The following is a 16790-nucleotide window of genomic DNA, read 5'->3' as shown; positions in this document are numbered from 1 at the left end:
AATGCTAAGCATTGTTGCACTTCCAAGATCTTTTTTGATTATATAAAAAAGATAGTGACGCCTTTAAACCAACATTTTCCTGAACACAGAAGCTCTCTCCCTGCAATATGTCAGGATTAAATCCTTCATTAGGATGTACTTTTCCCCATCTTTGGAAAGAACAAAAAGGCAACTAAAACCAGTTTGATCTCCCAATACCTGTATATGTGAAAAGGAGAGCTGTTAATTGGTTTCAGAACAGGACTGGATTCAGACTAAATCAGCACTTAGACTCTAATTGTCAAATCAGGCTCTCTTCAAAAAAAAGGGGAGGAAATTGTAATTTGTAAATATAAGGGCCCATGAGAAATGTATGTAGTTGCTGTGATTTTTGGAATTTTAAATGTATTTCTTAGCTTTCCTATTTCACAAGAACAAAAATACTAATGTGTACCATGAGCTGCAGTTTATAAATTCCAATTCTCCCAAACAGTGGTGGTGCCTTACTAAATTAAAAATTCCAGGATTCCATAGCATTGAGCTATGGCAATTAAAGTGGTATTCAAATTGCATTAATTCTACAGTATAATTGCATCCTAGTATACTATAAGCCCAGAATAAGTTATTTACTCCACTTTGTCCACTGTATTACATATAGCAGTATTAACTTGAGGAAATTGCTGCAGCCTTCCTTTTTTTCTGTGGTCATATTTAGATCCAATTTTTCCAACATACATTTGCTCTTCTTGTTTATTTACTTAATTCTATCAAGGCAAATTGTAACTATCTATCTAACCCTTGCAGTGACCAACTGGTGACCAACCTTGTGGCAACAATTTTCTCTGTACTTTGTGACACCTGCAAGCTTACATCTGGATTGCCTCTATAGTAAAACTTGAAGGAATAATGTTGATGCTCTTGTGTAACACGTTACACAGAAACCCAGTTAGAAGTGGTGAGGACATCTTTTTCCTCATGTACAATTCTATCAGGACGCCTCACCACATGACAAATCCCACGATTACATAGTATTGAGCCATGGCAGTAATACATGCTATGCTAGTGAACAGCAGTATTAATTATAATAATTTCCTGATTTCTCAATATTCACTCCGCCCACTGGGGCTAGCATAAGAACCTTTTAAACACTCATGAGACCAGAACTGAACAGAGTTTGCAGAGAAAACATCAAGCATCAGCAAAAGGATAAAGGTAAAGGAAAGAAATGTATGCATGGTTTGATGTGAACTGGTTAGCTTAATTTCTAATTCATATTATCAAACTATGCATGTTTTATGGATAAGTGCTGCTTTACATACACTACATCCCAAGTTGGAACATTCCAATTTGTCTGGAGCAGATGTTGAAACCTTTCTGAGTCCTCTGCTATTCATCTCAATGGAATGGGATGGCCAACCCAACAAGATATGGAGAGCAATAGATATTTCTTGCTGCAGAAGATTTTCATGCTGAGCTTTGTTCTGCTGGACAGCAGGAATTCCTGGTGGGAAGTTTATACTTTTGGTGTTGAAGGAAAGGTGTACTGTATATAATCCTCTCCAATTTTTTCCACAGCTAGTAGACCTTTTAGTTGGGGTTGCAATGGGAGTTAATTGTGTATTTGCTTTTTTCTAGGGAGAAAAGCAAAGGCATTACTTCATCATATGCCAAAGATGACAGTAGAAAACACAAACTCTACTTTAGAGCCAGAATCTTTGACTTGGCCAGCTTACCTCTATCGAGACTTCATGGTGTATCCCTCAACAATGCTATGGATTCTGATAATATTATATTATCCCCTTATTGTTTCGTTCTCCATGCTCTACGTGAGCAATGCATTCTTTTTTATTTGTCGTATGGTGGGTAACTTCCAAGAAGAGAGCAAACTAAAAGGGAAGCCAAGGCAAATAACCTCAGTTCTGTCAGATATGATAGGAAAGATACTGCATGGTAAGCATAATTTCCTCACATAATTTCTTAAAGTCTGAATTTCCAATATTTGTATTCTGGATTTGTATTCTGATAATAACCTCCCCTCTACTTCAGAAGAAGAATCTGCACCCAGCTGTCCCCTTATTTTGTAGAACAGGTAATTTAGGGTGATATCAACAGAGTTGCTGAGATCAGGATTTAAAGCATCCAGATTCAGGATCCAAAATGCATAAAATTGCATATTGGACTTTCTCATAATTTGATACTTGAGAATTATGAAATGTTTATTGTTTTCAGCATTTGGGCCGAAATCTGAATGTCTTTCAAATGGCAGTTCCCAGGCTATGGGACTCCCTTCCATGGGATGCTCAGATGGGCTCTTTTCTGCTCTCTTCCCACTGGATGGCAAATGTTTAAACTATTATTTGAGGATTGGCTTTTCAATTTTTGTAAAATAAGAGTTTAACCAGATTAGATTTTAATTTTGATAAACAGCTTTGAGTCTATTGGTGTGAGAAAGGCAATAAATAACCTAATAATATAAATTGTTGTTATTTTCTTGGCAGGATATGTTTAGAGGGGATTAGTTGCATTTATCTTCCTCTGGGGCAGCAAGAATGTGATTTGCCTAAGGGCACCCAGAAAATATTAGCAATTTAATTTTTGTAATAAAAAAGGTTTTGCACAGCTTGCTGAGTTCAGTTCACAGTGTTCATTAATTCCTCCCTTTTTTGGTTAACCACATTTCTCTACTCCAGTATCTTCCTCCTTTCCATCTCCCTCATTTGTTCTCTAACACACAATTTTATTTTATTTTCAGTTTTAGGTTTGTCAGTGTATAGCATGATATCTTTTTCTGTTCATCCATAACTGATGATATATAGGAATGTATAAGCAGGAAGTACTTATCAGCAGGGTGGATGTATTGCAAAGCAAATTTACTTTTAGATGTCGGACATACATTTTCTAATTTAAATTTGGACATCAGGCTTAAACTGTTGAAGACATTTTATACTTTACAATGCATCATTTGATATATTTAATGTTTCATGTTAAAGATGGAGCCCCCAGATGGCATAGTGGACTAAGTGACTTGAAGGTAGGGTTGCTGACCTGAAAGCTGCCAGGTTCGAATCCCACCCAGGGAGAGTGTGGATGAGCTCCCTCTATCAGCTCCAGCTCCATGCGGGGACATGAGAGAAGCCTCCCACAAGGATGGTAAAAACATCAAAACATCCGGGCGTCCCCTGGGCAACGTCCTTGCAGACGGCCAATTCTCTCACTCCAGAAGCAACTCCGGTTGCTCCTGACACGAAAAAAAAAAATGTTAAAGATATCATATTCATTTAGTGTTGTTTAATTCTTCTATTGCTTTTTTTCACATATTGCTCCCTTCAAGTCTGGTGTGCAATAGAGAATGATGAGATCTATACAAACAGGGGAAAATGCTGAAAAATTTACATGACTTTACAGTCGTTAAACATGAGTGTAAATGTGTGTCTTTTGTTTCATCTCTTTTTTGTATTTTAATATGTATTTTATAGATATACATTTTGTGTGTAACTTTTATACAGGTACATTTTAATATGTGCATTTGCAGTGTTTTTACTGTGCTTATGTGTTTTTATTGTTCTCTATCCCACCTCGAACCATGAGGAGAGGAGGGTAAGAAATAAAACTATTATTATTGTTGTTGTTTCATTAACAGGTTATGAAGTGTGTGGGATAGAAAACTTACCCAAAGGAGCTGCTGTTCTTGTTTATTATCATGGAGCCGTTCCTTTGGATTATTACTTCTTTGTACATAGAGTTTATCAAATGACGGGTAGATTCTGCTCTTCAGTGGTGGATCATGTCACTTATAATTTTCCAGGTACAAAAACACTATATATATATATGGAAACCTTGTTGGAAGAAAATGATGACATATCTCAGGATGCTAAACATGTGAACTTTATATTCTAAAACATTTTGAGCTTTGTAGAAAATAAGACATCCCACAAAGGCAGAGAACAATCAACCACCCCTTTCTGTTTGCTCACCATCTCCTTCCAGGTGATACACTTTTATAGAGCCGTCATCTTATCACATTTGGCAATGCTAGCTGAGGGAGGAACTTTGGAGGTGTTTGAAGCAGTATAACTAATTAAGAAAAGGAAGCAATGAAATTTTTATTACATTGCCAATTTTTTCTGTGATTTAAAAAGCTAAGTAAAGTATAGTTGAACTACTCTTTTACTTTTTTAAAGTTCTTTCACACATTAACAGCCTGTTATTGTTAACAGATACAATGGAAGGAAGAACTCGCATAGGTTCCAGTAAAAAATAATGAAGTAAAGTGGCAATTACCAATTTCAGTAATCCTGGAATCTCAGAAATTGAGTATTTCAAACAGTCTCAGAAATGGAGTGCCGTATTTACTCAAGTCTAGTGCGTCATCGAATCTAATACACACCTTAAATTTAAAAAGACTGAAACAAAAAAAAACTTGTTGGCAAAGGTAGGGAGAGGGAGAAGCAGAACAGAAACTTGATGGGTATTTCTCCCTCTTTCCTTCCTCAAGCCGGCCAGCATCTGCCAATGGAATGGGAATCAAGGGGATAGGAGGTGGAAAAATGTAGAAAGAGATGGGGAGACTATGTTACTCTGCAGGCTCCAGAGTGACTTTCATGTATAGAGGCCCCTTGTGTTGCCATTAGGAAAGTAAAACTAGCTGGTGCTGATTGGCTGAGCTGAGAGAGGCAATGAGAGGGGAAAGAAAGAGAAATTGAAAGCATTTAGAGCAGATAAGGAAGAGGAAAGGGAAAGGGCACCTCGGAGGCGCCAAAGGCACCAAGAAATCAAGGGAAGCAGTCCACCTTGAGCACCATCTAATCTTAGGTACACCATAATTTTGGCAACATAATTTATCCAAAAAAGGTGTGCATTAGACTGAAGTAAATACTGTATTTCCTAATGTGATAAGTTCCCAAAGTAAAATCACCTATGAGCTTTCAGAGAGACCCTGGATTCCCACCTATGCTTGGCAGATATTATCTGAAAACTTTTACTACGCTGTGGAAAAAAATGTGTTACCACAATTCCAAAGCTCAGCAAAAACTAACGTTCAGCTTGTCTGGATTGTAAACCTGAAAGCTTTTAACACCAAATCTGAGGTAGCCTGCATAAAATAAATCCAGAATGCAGGAACAGAATCCCTAATATGCCCTTACCCTTGATTATGAGGAAAATGTGAAATACATTGCATCTTAATCTTTACTCAAGATTAAATATCTCTAACTACCATTTCCTCCCCCCTAGCCTTCAAACAATATTTGCACATAAATCAGTGTTATAACTGTACAAGAGAGGAATGTGTGGCTCTTCTGAAGGAAGGGCATTTACTGGGCATTGCGCCTGGTGGACTTCGAGAGCAAAATTATGGGGACAATACTTACAAGCTTCTGTGGGGGAAAAGAAAAGGATTTGCTCAAGTAGCCATAGAGGCAAAAGTGGTGAGTTGTTCATTTGACATTGTCAACATATTTCTCTTTATTATATTCTTTGAGTTGAATGAATATTCTATCTTCCAGATCATATTTAAATCAGACATAATAATTTTGTGATTAGCAACTTACATACTAAGCAACTTACAAAAGCATAGAGAAGCACCAGAATTTACATTCTGTTCACTGGGGAAGACAAATTTAATTTCCCCCCATACTCAGTATTTCTAATTGTTCAGAAAATATTCTGAGAAATGAAGATGATGATGATGATGATGATGATGATGATGATGATGATGATGATGATGATGATGATGATAATTTTATTTGCATCCTGCCCCATCTTCCTGAGGGGACTCGGAGGGGCTTACAACAAAATAACAGTACAAACCATAAACAATAATTATTAAAATATTCAACAAAATTTACTTAAATAAACAAAAAATAGCAACACAAAATAATATAAAAAAATAAAACAACATGTTAAATAGACACAGACAACCATCATTCATAAGTAAAAATTACCATTGGCTATGTTATATAAACCAATTAAAGCATCCCAGCCATTGGTCTGGTCAAAAGAGCAAAAATCCAATTAAAATTTAGTGCCATTTGAGGTATCAACTATTTTGTATTGTTTGAGAAAACGTTAGCAGCAAACAAGTTGGTTTCGAAGGGAAGGAGATATCACAAACATTTGGAGGAGTACAAAATATAGAGAATATATTGAATATATATCTGTTTCTACAAGCAGTATATATGTGCATCTCTTGACCTGAGAGACATTGAGACAATTCAGGGCACTTAAAAGCAGGTGGGCAAGAATTGGCCCATGGCATCAACATGATGCATATGCCCTTCTTACCCTCAACTCACAACAAGCCTTCTTGAAGCAGTTTTGTCCCGTGTTAACCACAGTTGAGGAATGCTCTAAGTAGTCCTGTACTTCAGGGCCATGATAACAGTGGGGTCAGTTCTGAACTGGCAATTGCACCTATCGTGATGGTCCTGTTGACATTCTCATGTTGGCCATGGGACCCCCAAGAGCTCCTGCCCATCTGGAGGCACCATTGCTGACATTTGCAAGGATGCCTGCATGACATGGAAAGAGGGGATTTAAGTCTCTCCTTTCCTCACTCCAAGTTTGAACAGTCATTTTTCCATTCTGACACTGCAAATGGGATGGAAGCTGTACTCTACACCAGCCTTAGGGTGTCTTGCCTATGTAGATGCACGAGAACAATGTTGGTAAGGAGATATTTTTACTGGTCTTTCATTTTGCCACATTCATTTCATTTGCCACATTCATGTCCTGCTGCAATTTCCAAAATAACTTTTTTGCACCCCCACCCCCAAATGTTCCTAGTGTAGGAATTTTTCCTAGAATTGCAATAAAGAAACAGATTGTTGGATACCTTCTTTATACTTATGGCCAACATCATCCTTATCTTTCCATTAACCTCAAACATACAGTTGGATATAAGACTCTCCAAAGGATATTGTCCTGTTATTCTCTTTTGCAAGCATCTCAATTTCTATTTTGGTCTGTGATCTCTCTTAGCCCATCATCCCTGTCTTTACTCAAAATCTGAGAGAAGGCTACAGGACATATGGAAACATAAGTAAGTAAAATTTCATACTTCCTTAGTAATTAAACCAGGAAGGGGAACAAATTAGAAAGATATGTGAACTTACTTAAGAGTAAACCATGTTGAAACCTTTATAATGTAGGTCAAAGCTCAAAATTGACCTAAGCCCCATAGATGCAATTATTTTTTGAAGTCTTGGTCATATATATTTTTATTTCCATTCTTTACTCTGAAGTGAAATAGTCAATTGACGCAGCCATTCATGCTGGGAAATTTTATATACACATAACTTCCTGTGTTGTCCCATGAAATGGACAGTCTTTCAACACAAAGTAGGTGACTGTGATATATTTTATTGTTTCAGTTTCTCCAGATGATGAAACGTGCAAGCACAAAATTCAGATTTTCATGTACGTAGTATGTGCTTACTCCTTTTACATCACTCCAGGCATAGGCAAACTTTGGCCCTCCAAGTGTTTTGGACTTCAACTTCCCAAAATCCCAGCCAGCTTAACTGCTGTTAGGAATTCTGGGAAGGCTGAAGTTTGCTCATGCATGCTCTGAACCCATAAAAGACTTAAATTGGCATCAGTGCTTATATCGTTCGTTTGAAGAGATTTAAATTCTGATCTTGCATAATCTATAAAAATGGATTGAGGGCACAATCCCAAATTTATCTTAATTCCATATACAGGGCCAATGAGATGGCTTTATGAACGAACTCGAAGTTTATTCTTTCCACTATATGGACTCATTCCGGTCAAACTTCGAACCCATATTGGGCATCCAATTCCATATGATCCAAACATAACGGCTGAAGAACTAGCTGAAAAAGTAAGTCTGACCCTGTTGAAATGATATATTGAGACTGCTATCACTGATCAATGCTGCTAGAAATATTTCTGAGTTTTACAGAAACATCACAAAAGAACTCTATGAATATTGTGGCTAATAAGCACCATTTGTTTTTATTTATTTTACATATGCAACTGCATATGCAAGATATGCAGATGGATCCCACTCAATTCGGAAACTTTCGGCCTACTTCCAATCTCCCCTATTTAGGCAAGGTCTTGGAACATGTGGTTGGAACAGCTCCAGGGATTCTGGATCCGGCACAGTCTGGCTTTAGGCCGGGGCATGGTACCGAGACAGCCTTGGTCGCCTTAGTCGATGATCTTCGCCAGGAACTGGACAGAGGGAGTGTGTCCCTACTGGCTCTGCTGGACCTCTCAGCAGCCTTCGATACCGTCGGTCACGGTATCCTTCTGGAACGCCTCGCAGGAATGGGACTTGGAGGTACTGCTCTGCAGTGGCTCCACTCATTCCTGGAGGGTCAGTCCCAGATGGTGTCATTGGGGGACACCTTCTTGGCCCCACAACCGTTGACTTGTGGGGTCCCGCAGGGCTCTGTATTGTCTCCCATGTTGTTTAACATCTACATGAAGCCGCTGGGAGAGATCATCAGGAATTTCGGGGTCCGGTGTCATCTGTATGCAGATGATGTCCAGCTCTGTCACTCCTTCCCACCTGTCACTAAGGAGGCTGTCCAGGTCCTGAACCGGTGCTTGGCCACTGTGTCGGTCTGGATGAGGGCCAACAAATTGAAATTGAATCCAGACAAGACAGAGGTCCTCCTCGTCAGTCGGAAGGCCGAACAGAGTATAGGGTTACAGCCTGTGCAGAATGGGGTCACACTCCCCGTGAAGACACAGGTGCGCAGTCTGGGGATGATCCTAGACTCATCGTTGAGCCTGGAACCCCAGTTCTCAGTGGTGGCTAGGGGAGCCTTTGCACAGTTAAAACTTGTCCGGCAGCTGCGACTGTACCTTGAGAAGCCAGACTTGGCCATGGTGGTCCACGCTCTTGTTACATCCCGATTAGACTACTGCAACGCACTCTATGTGGGGCTGCCTTTGAAGACTGTTCGGAAGCTTCAATTAGTCCAACGGGAGGCTGCCAGGTTAATAACTGGAGTGGTGTACAGGAAGCACACCACTCCTCTGTTACGCCAGCTCCACTGGCTGCCGATTAGCTACCGAGCACAATTCAAGGTGCTGGCTTTAGCCTAAAAAGCTCTAAACAGTTCCGGCCCAGCTTATCTGTCCGAACGTGTCCCCCGCTACGACCCACCTCGAAGCTTAAGATCATCAGGTGAGGCCCTGCTCACGGTGCCGTCAGCCTCAGAGGTGCAGCTGGCGGGGACGAGAGACAGGGCCTTTTCAGTAGTGGTTCCCCGCCTATGGAACGCCCTCCCCATTGAAGTCAGGCAGGCTCCCTCCCTCCTATCTTTCCATAGGAAAGTCAAAACTTGGTTGTGGGGCCATGGTTTCGAATAACAATTAGCAGCACTAATTATTATTATGTATGCTGGAACTCAATTGACAGACCCAGTCTTTTAGACTCGGAACATGCCCATCTGTATTTTATAAGTGTTTTTATGAATGTCTGATGTAATTTAATAACTTTTTAACTGATTCACAATGTATTGTATAATTTTATATATGTGTTTTATTGTAAGCTGCCCTGAGTCCCCTATTGGGTGAGAAGGGCGGGATATAAATATTGTAATAAATAAATAAAAATATGTGTCATTTAGTGGTCATAAATATGAGAAGTTGTTACAGGGTTATGTCAAAACAAAGAGTGGATTTCCACAGATACAGAGGACATTTCTGTTTCTGCTGTGATGAGAATGGCAAATTCAGTCTGGATTTTGCTATTGCTCCTCCTGCAGCTGCTTCTAGTTGAACATTGGCTTTGACGATGCCAGACCCAAGCTCAGCAGTGGTGGAGCTCCTACTCAATTTGGAGCAAATGAGGAAGGAGTAGAAATAAAACCCAATATGGATTCTCTTCTACTGAAGCAAAAGATGATCATGAATTGATTCATTTATATACTACCTTTTTCCCAACAATAAGTGTAAAGACAAAGAATGGCATATTTTAAACAATAGAGGTTAATACTGTATAAAAAAAAATGACATTTTTTTTTAAAAAAAGTTTAAAATATTGAAATTCATTAAAAGACCAAAAAACAGGGTGTTCTGATCTGACATCAGTAGAGGCATCCATAACAACAAGGAGCTAGAATAGTCCTTTATGGCTGGCTAGGAGTGGCGACACAGAGGAAGTGCTCAGAGGTTAAACTTACCCAGTGTAGGTGAGTCCTTTGTTGTCCCATACCTATCCTGCAGTGGGAGACTCTTTTAGAGAGGACACACAAGGCAGTAATGGGGCTTCTAACCACTCCAGTGTCTTCAGTTTAAAGTTACCTGTTTCACATATTCCGTTTGAAAAAATGGTGGGAGACTACAGATCAATTGCCCATTATTTGAAAGAGAACTAATGGGGGAGAAATCTTTTAGAATTACAAAGAAATTCTGGCTTTAAAAAAAAACTTAAGAAACAAGATAATATTCATGTAAGACAGGATTGTGGTTTGTAAAATCATAAATGCAGTGTTAAGAGTGAGTAATTATTTCTCACTCTTATTGCCACACATCCTTCCTAAGTGGCTCATTTCTCAGAAATGAAGGAAAGTGGAATGGGCAATTGAGATGTTTTAAAGCATTTTCACAGCATGGAGCCTGTATCCTTTGGCTGTGATTATCTGCATTTTTGGAATATATAAGATTGCATTTGATTTAAAATCTTGGGTTTTTCATCTTTTTCAACTAACAGACAAAAATTGCAATGGAAGCTTTACGAGACAAGCACCAGAAAATACCTGGAAGCATCCTGAGAGCTCTCTGGGAACGCTTTGAGATGCATCCCAAAAACGAATAGTGTGAATAAAGGAATATGCTGATACAGTTTTTCTTATATTGTTGTCTCACAAATACTTCTTGTTGCTGTTGCTGTTGTTGTTGTTGTTGTTGTTGTTGTTGTTGTTGTTGGCCTTCAAGCCATTTGTGACTAATGGAAATTCTAAGGAGAACCTACCATGGGCTATTTTTTATAAGATTCGGGGGGGGGGGGGCTATCTTTGCATTATTCTTAAGTTGAGAGCATATGACCTACCCAGTGGGTTTTCATGTCTAAGCACGGATTCAAATCCTGGCTTGTAGAGTCATAGTCCAATAGTCAAGCTACTACACATTCTGGCTCTTTGACAAATGCTGCCTGTAGGGAAAAAAAGAAATGCATGATAACGTCCTCTGCAATCTCCACCTTTTTTATGGAAGTTATTATTCTTAAACCTAATGATGCCACAGTTTTCGCCAGAAGAGCAACTGCAGGAAAGGTTTGTTGCACGAGCCAAGCAAGGGAAGAATGATGGAAAACATGAGGTATTTAACTGAAGATACATCATAGTCATTTTGAAACCTGTGAATATGAAGAAGAAAAAAATTCACCACTCCTACGTCTGTATGCCATCATCCAGAATTGACTTTCAAGTGAGCATAGGCTTATTACATATGGACTCAACAACTTTTGATTAAAACAACCAACTGGAATCCCGTTGCCAAACTGTCTTATTTTGTGAAGAGTAGGTACGCTTAGTCCGCTGCACAGCCAAATTCATTATAAAAGCTTCCAGGCTGAGAAAACTCTTAATCTCACAAAATGGAAACACTTGTATTGGCAATGAACTTATCTAAATTCTCCAACAAATTCTTTGACACTTGCCACTCTATTCCTCCTGCTTTCAACTTGAAACTTGATCCCATTTTACCAAACATGTTTTTAATCAGGTTTCACAGAGTTTTAATTTATTTTAGTTAACTATTACAGGAGCTTTAGGATAGTGATTTCTGAATTCTGGTCTTTTGTCTTGTATTGTTGACTAATCAATAAACAAATATATCTAACTACATATGGACCTTGAGAAACCAAGCATCAAATATTCTGTAGCCATTAGCTTCCATCTATCCTATCGAAGTATAAGGTGTTGATCCGCAGTTTGGGGGTCCTCCTGGATTCAGCGCTGACTCTTGATGCGCAGGTGTCGGCGGTGGCCGGGAGGGCTTTCGCACAACTCAAACTTGTGCACCAACTGCGACCATACCTCGTGAAGTCTGACTTGACCACAGTGGTCCATGCCTTGGTTACCTCTAGACTGGACTACTGTAATGCGCTCTACGTGGGGCTTCCCTTGAAGACGGCCCGGAAGTTACAATTGGTCCAACGCTCGGCTGCCAGATTAATAACGGGGGCGAGTTACAGGGAGATATCTACTCCTTTGTTTAAGGAGCTCCACTGGCTGCCGTTCATCTTCCGGTCCCAATTCAAGGTGCAGACCATCATTTATAAAGCCCTAAACGGTTTGAGACCCACCTACCTTCGTGACCGTATCTCCTACCATAAACCCACCCGATCTCTCCGATCATCAGGGGAGGTCCTCCTGTCGCCACTGCCTATATCTCAGGCCCGCCTTGTGGGAACAAGGGAGAGGGCCTTTTCTGCTGTGGCCCCTTGTTTGTGGATCTCACTGCCCATTGAAATTAGGCAAGCCCCCACCCTTTTAGCCTTTAGGAAAGATTTAAAAACATGGCTATTCCGGTGTGCCTTTGGAGAGTAAGTGTTCTTTTGTTACTCCCCTCAACATTTATCCTCTAGACTGTTGCACTATCTGATGTCCCTGCCCCCCGAGGTTTTTATTCTGATCCCTTTCTCTCCCTGAGTTTTAACTTAGTGTTCATGCGGCCCGCCCTTGTTATATTGCTTTCTTGATTTTGTGTTGTACTGTACAATTGGTTAATTGTGCTATGATATGTTGTTTTTTTGTTTGTTTTTTTAATATATTTTGTTATATTGTATTGTCCTGGGCAAGGCCCCATGTAAGCCGCCCCGAGTCCCCGTTGGGGAGATGGTAGCGGGGTATGTCCAGGTTACCTACAGGATCGCCTTCTCCCATGTAATCCGCCCTTAACACTGAGGTCCTCGGGGGGGGGGCATCTACTCCAACCAGTCAGAATCCAACTGGCGACCATCACCCAAGACACAAGTGAAGACCTACCTCTTCCAGCAGGCCTACCAAGATAGTTTTAATGACTAATTTTAAACTTCGACTCTGTCTAACTTTTGTTTTGTGTGTTTTAATATGTATTTTATGAAAATATGATTTAATATGTTTATTCTACAGAGTGTTCTTAAAATGATTATGTGTTTTGATTATGAATTTTAGCAATGTTATAACCTGCCTCGAGCTATGAGGAGAGGTGAATAAGAAATAAAATTATCATGATCATCATCATCATCATCATCATCATCATCATCATCTTTTCAGGTTTCTACTGTTAAACTAAGTTTGGACTCCAAAATGGACCTTCTGAATAAATAAACTATATCTGCCTGGAAACAGTGAGTTTGATTTAGTTGCCTTCCACTCTGTTCTGCCTGTTAGACTGAAGATTTTATCACATAAGGCAAGCAAACTGACATCGAAGCTGGGCCCTCACACACTGCCATTGAACACATTGTCAACACTATATGACACTCCATATAGTGTTGCTTTGCAGTACCGTGACTATATGCTCTTTTTCTACCACTGTGGTCTTTTGCTGTAGTGAACTTAATGAAGAATGATCACTGACCCACAACCACAACAAAAAGTAAAGCAAATTAATAATGCATTGTAATGCTGTGCAAAATAGTGAAAAACAATGCATGAAGATAAAATAGCCATTAATATAGAATATAATCATATTATCAGAAGTAATAATGGTGACAGCACAACAAATGCAAAATGATTTACAGTAATATATCAAGCAACAAGGAAAATATATGGTGCAATTGACCTAGGATCAGCTCTGTCACTCTCAATGAATAGTGCCATTGTTTTGCATCTGGCTATAGAAACATAGATTGTTTTCTGATGCCCTCACTTTCTAATAGCTATTTTATAACCATGGAGTTGGAGCAAGTGAGACCTAGGAGAAGGGTGGTTGACTATTCCACCACTGCAGTAACCAAAAGAGATTTATGATGGTGTAGGCTAGACTTTACCATAATAAACTTCTAGCCGGATAACTAAAATTAATTTAAAACAATTAATTAAACAACTCTGGACCACTGATGAAACGTGATCAACCACATGAAGGTCATAATCCAAGAGTTGGCCGGGACTGTGAAATAGGTATACTATTTTTCCATGATCTGTCCTTCATTTCACCAAGAGCATCTCTATCTTATTGGGATTAAGCTTTAATTTGTTTGTCCTTATACAGTTCATTACTGACAGGAGACAGTGTATTTGAAATTACATTGAAAGGTGGGACTGAGTTGAGTGTCATCAGCATAGAGTTCACACCCAACCACAAAAATCCAGATAATCTCTCTCAACATTTTAATGTAGGTGTTAAATGTCCTAGGGGAAGACGGTTGTCTTTGGACAAACAGTCAACTCCCAGCGTTAGCTTTTGTCTTCTTCCCTCCTGAACCATTGCAAAACAGGGCCCCTAAATCCCTGAGAGATGGTTCAGAGGGATACCATATTCCAGTGGTTCTCAACCTGTGGGTCCCCAGATGGTTTGGCCAAAAATCCTAACCGCTTCTAAACTGGCTGGGATTTCTGGGAGTTGTAGGCCAAAACACCTGGGGACCCACAGGTTGAGAACCACTGCCATATTCAATGGTACTGAAAGTAACTGAGGGTCCAGTAGAAGCAACAAGAACATATTCCCCATGTCCACTTCTCTGATTTATCCAGATGATTAAAATGATCTCTACCCCACAGTCATGTCTGAAACCATCTTGAAAAGAATCTAGATAATATATTTCACCAAGGGCCCCTTGGAGATGAGAAACTAACATGAGCTCCAGAACCTTGTCCAAAATTGTGTGGTGGAGACTGGTCATGTAGTTCAGGGATGACAAACTTTTCAGAATATTTACAGGATGGGTATGAATTTCCTGTCTTCTAAGGGCCTATTTGATGGGATACATACATGGAGAATAAAGAGCTTGCTCTTTACTTTGAGATCAGTACAGCCTCACAGTATTCCTTACTGACACAAATAAGGGCCTCTGGTGGCACAGTGTGTTAAAGTGCTAAGCTGCTGAACTTGCGGACCAAACGGTCCCAGGTTCAAATCCCGGGATCAGAATGAGCGCCCGCTGTTAGCCCCAGCTCCTGTCAACCTAGCAGTTTGAAAACATGCAAATGTGAGTAGATCAATAGGTACCGCTCCGGCGGGAAGGTAATGGCGCTCCATGCAGTCATGCCGGCCACATGACCTGGAGATGTCTACGGACAATGCCGGCTCTTCGGCTTAGAAATGGAGGTGAGCACCAACCCCCAGAGTCGGTCACGACTGGACTTAACGTCAGGGGAAACCTTTACCTTTACCTTACTGACACAAACAGCTGACTATGACTGGATGCATTCTAGAAAGTAGTGTTGCTAGTCAGACTTTTCTCCAATCAACATTCACCCGGGAAGTCCCGAATTTGATCTACATGAGATCAAGGACTCGGACACTATCAGAGAAAAAAGGACAGAGGTGGTTAGTGTGGTAAAATTCAGTTATATCATCCATCTCGCAAGCTCTCTAGTGCACATTGGCTAACAGAAGGGAGTCAGGGCCAACTGCTATCTTGCCTTGTAGGATGAGCCAGAGATATGCTAATATCAGACCAGGTTGTAACTGGAACCTTGCACAAGTAGAAAGCATACAAGCTTGTTGTAATACCTCCACTTTATTAAAACAATAAATGCAAAAATATTTGAAGGAATGAAAGTAATGTTCACTGCAACAAAAAACACAGAAAAGACATCGTATTCCTCAAGTATATTTGTATCCAGGTACAGTAAATAATGTGTTGCCTAACACTAATGTAATATCTAGCACATGGGGTCCCCAAACTAAGGCCCGTGGGCTGGATGCAGCCCTCCAAGGTCATTTCCCTGGCCCCTGTCCTAAACCTTAGACTTAGGGTTGACCTAAGTCTGCCTGATCCTTTGAGGTCTTTTTGCTTACCTATGGTCATATGAGATCGTCTAGATGGTCTTTGAAGGTCTCTTTGCTTAGCTACGGCCTTATGAGACCATCTGGATGGCTTTTGGAGCTCACTTTCCTTACCTATGGTCCTATGAGACTGTCTAGATGGCCTCTGAAGGTCTCTTTCCTTACCTATGGTTTTATGAGATTGTCTAGTTGGCCTTTGGGGGCCCCTTTCTTTACCTATGGTCTTATGAAACAATCTAGATGGTCTTTGAAGGTCCCTTTCCTTATCTATGGTCTTCTGATGGCTTTATGAGATCATCTAGATGGCCTTTGAGGATACCTTTCCTTACCTATGGTCTTATGAAATCATCTAGATCAGGGGTCCTTCACAATCCTTCAGACTGTGGAGGGACCGAATTATCATTTGAGAAAAAAAAATGAACAAATTCCTATGCACACTGCACATGTCTTATTTGTAGTGCAAAACAACAACAACAATGAAAGAACAATACAATATTTAAAAATGAAAACAATTGTAACCAATGTAAACCTATCAGGATTTCAATGGGAAGTGTGGGCCTGCTTCTGGCCAATGAGATAGTCAAGTTAATTAGGATTGCTGTTGTTGTTGTTGTTGTTGTGTGCCTTCAAGTCATTTCAGACTTTGGGCGAGCCTAAGTCTAAAATTATTTATTTATTCATTTACTACATTTATTACATTTATATGCCGCCCTTCTCACCCCGAAGATGTATGTACATACAATATATTATATTATTAGCATAGCACAATATTAGCATTATATATTACTGTATTGAGCTATACCACTATATTGTAATATTATATGTAATATATAATTAATATGGTATTATTATTAATATCATATTATATAACATTATAATATTATTATCAATAT

General features: G+C 39.7%; 1 protein-coding gene across 1 annotated transcript; it reads left to right on the top strand.

Annotated features, from left to right (window-relative positions):
• The first annotated feature begins 1143 nt into the window (after positions 1 to 1143).
• Positions 1144 to 11445, top strand: LOC100554569 (monoacylglycerol/Diacylglycerol O-acyltransferase). The gene is made up of 7 exons (XM_003224297.3): positions 1144 to 1191; positions 1615 to 1929; positions 3620 to 3784; positions 5212 to 5405; positions 6958 to 7018; positions 7680 to 7819; positions 10670 to 11445. The coding sequence occupies exons 2-7, from the start codon at positions 1644 to 1646 to the stop codon at positions 10772 to 10774; spliced, it is 951 nt and encodes a 316-aa protein (XP_003224345.3). The 5' UTR covers positions 1144 to 1191; positions 1615 to 1643; the 3' UTR covers positions 10775 to 11445.
• The last annotated feature ends 5345 nt before the right edge of the window (positions 11446 to 16790 follow it).

Source organism: Anolis carolinensis, chromosome 4 (genome assembly GCF_035594765.1).
Source record: "Anolis carolinensis isolate JA03-04 chromosome 4, rAnoCar3.1.pri, whole genome shotgun sequence".
Taxonomy (NCBI): Eukaryota; Metazoa; Chordata; class Lepidosauria; order Squamata; family Dactyloidae; genus Anolis; species Anolis carolinensis.
This window is presented reverse-complemented; position numbering and strand designations above follow the sequence as displayed.

Bases quoted from the DNA above. Each gene is read 5' to 3' on its own strand.
- LOC100554569 (XM_003224297.3), top strand. From the start codon at position 1,644: ATGCCAAAGATGACAGTAGAAAACACAAACTCTACTTTAGAGCCAGAA. The intron at 7,019-7,679 runs GTAAGTAAAATT...TTCCATATACAG, and splicing joins CAGGACATATGGAAACATAA to GGCCAATGAGATGGCTTTAT. The intron at 7,820-10,669 runs GTAAGTCTGACC...TTCAACTAACAG, and splicing joins CTGAAGAACTAGCTGAAAAA to ACAAAAATTGCAATGGAAGC.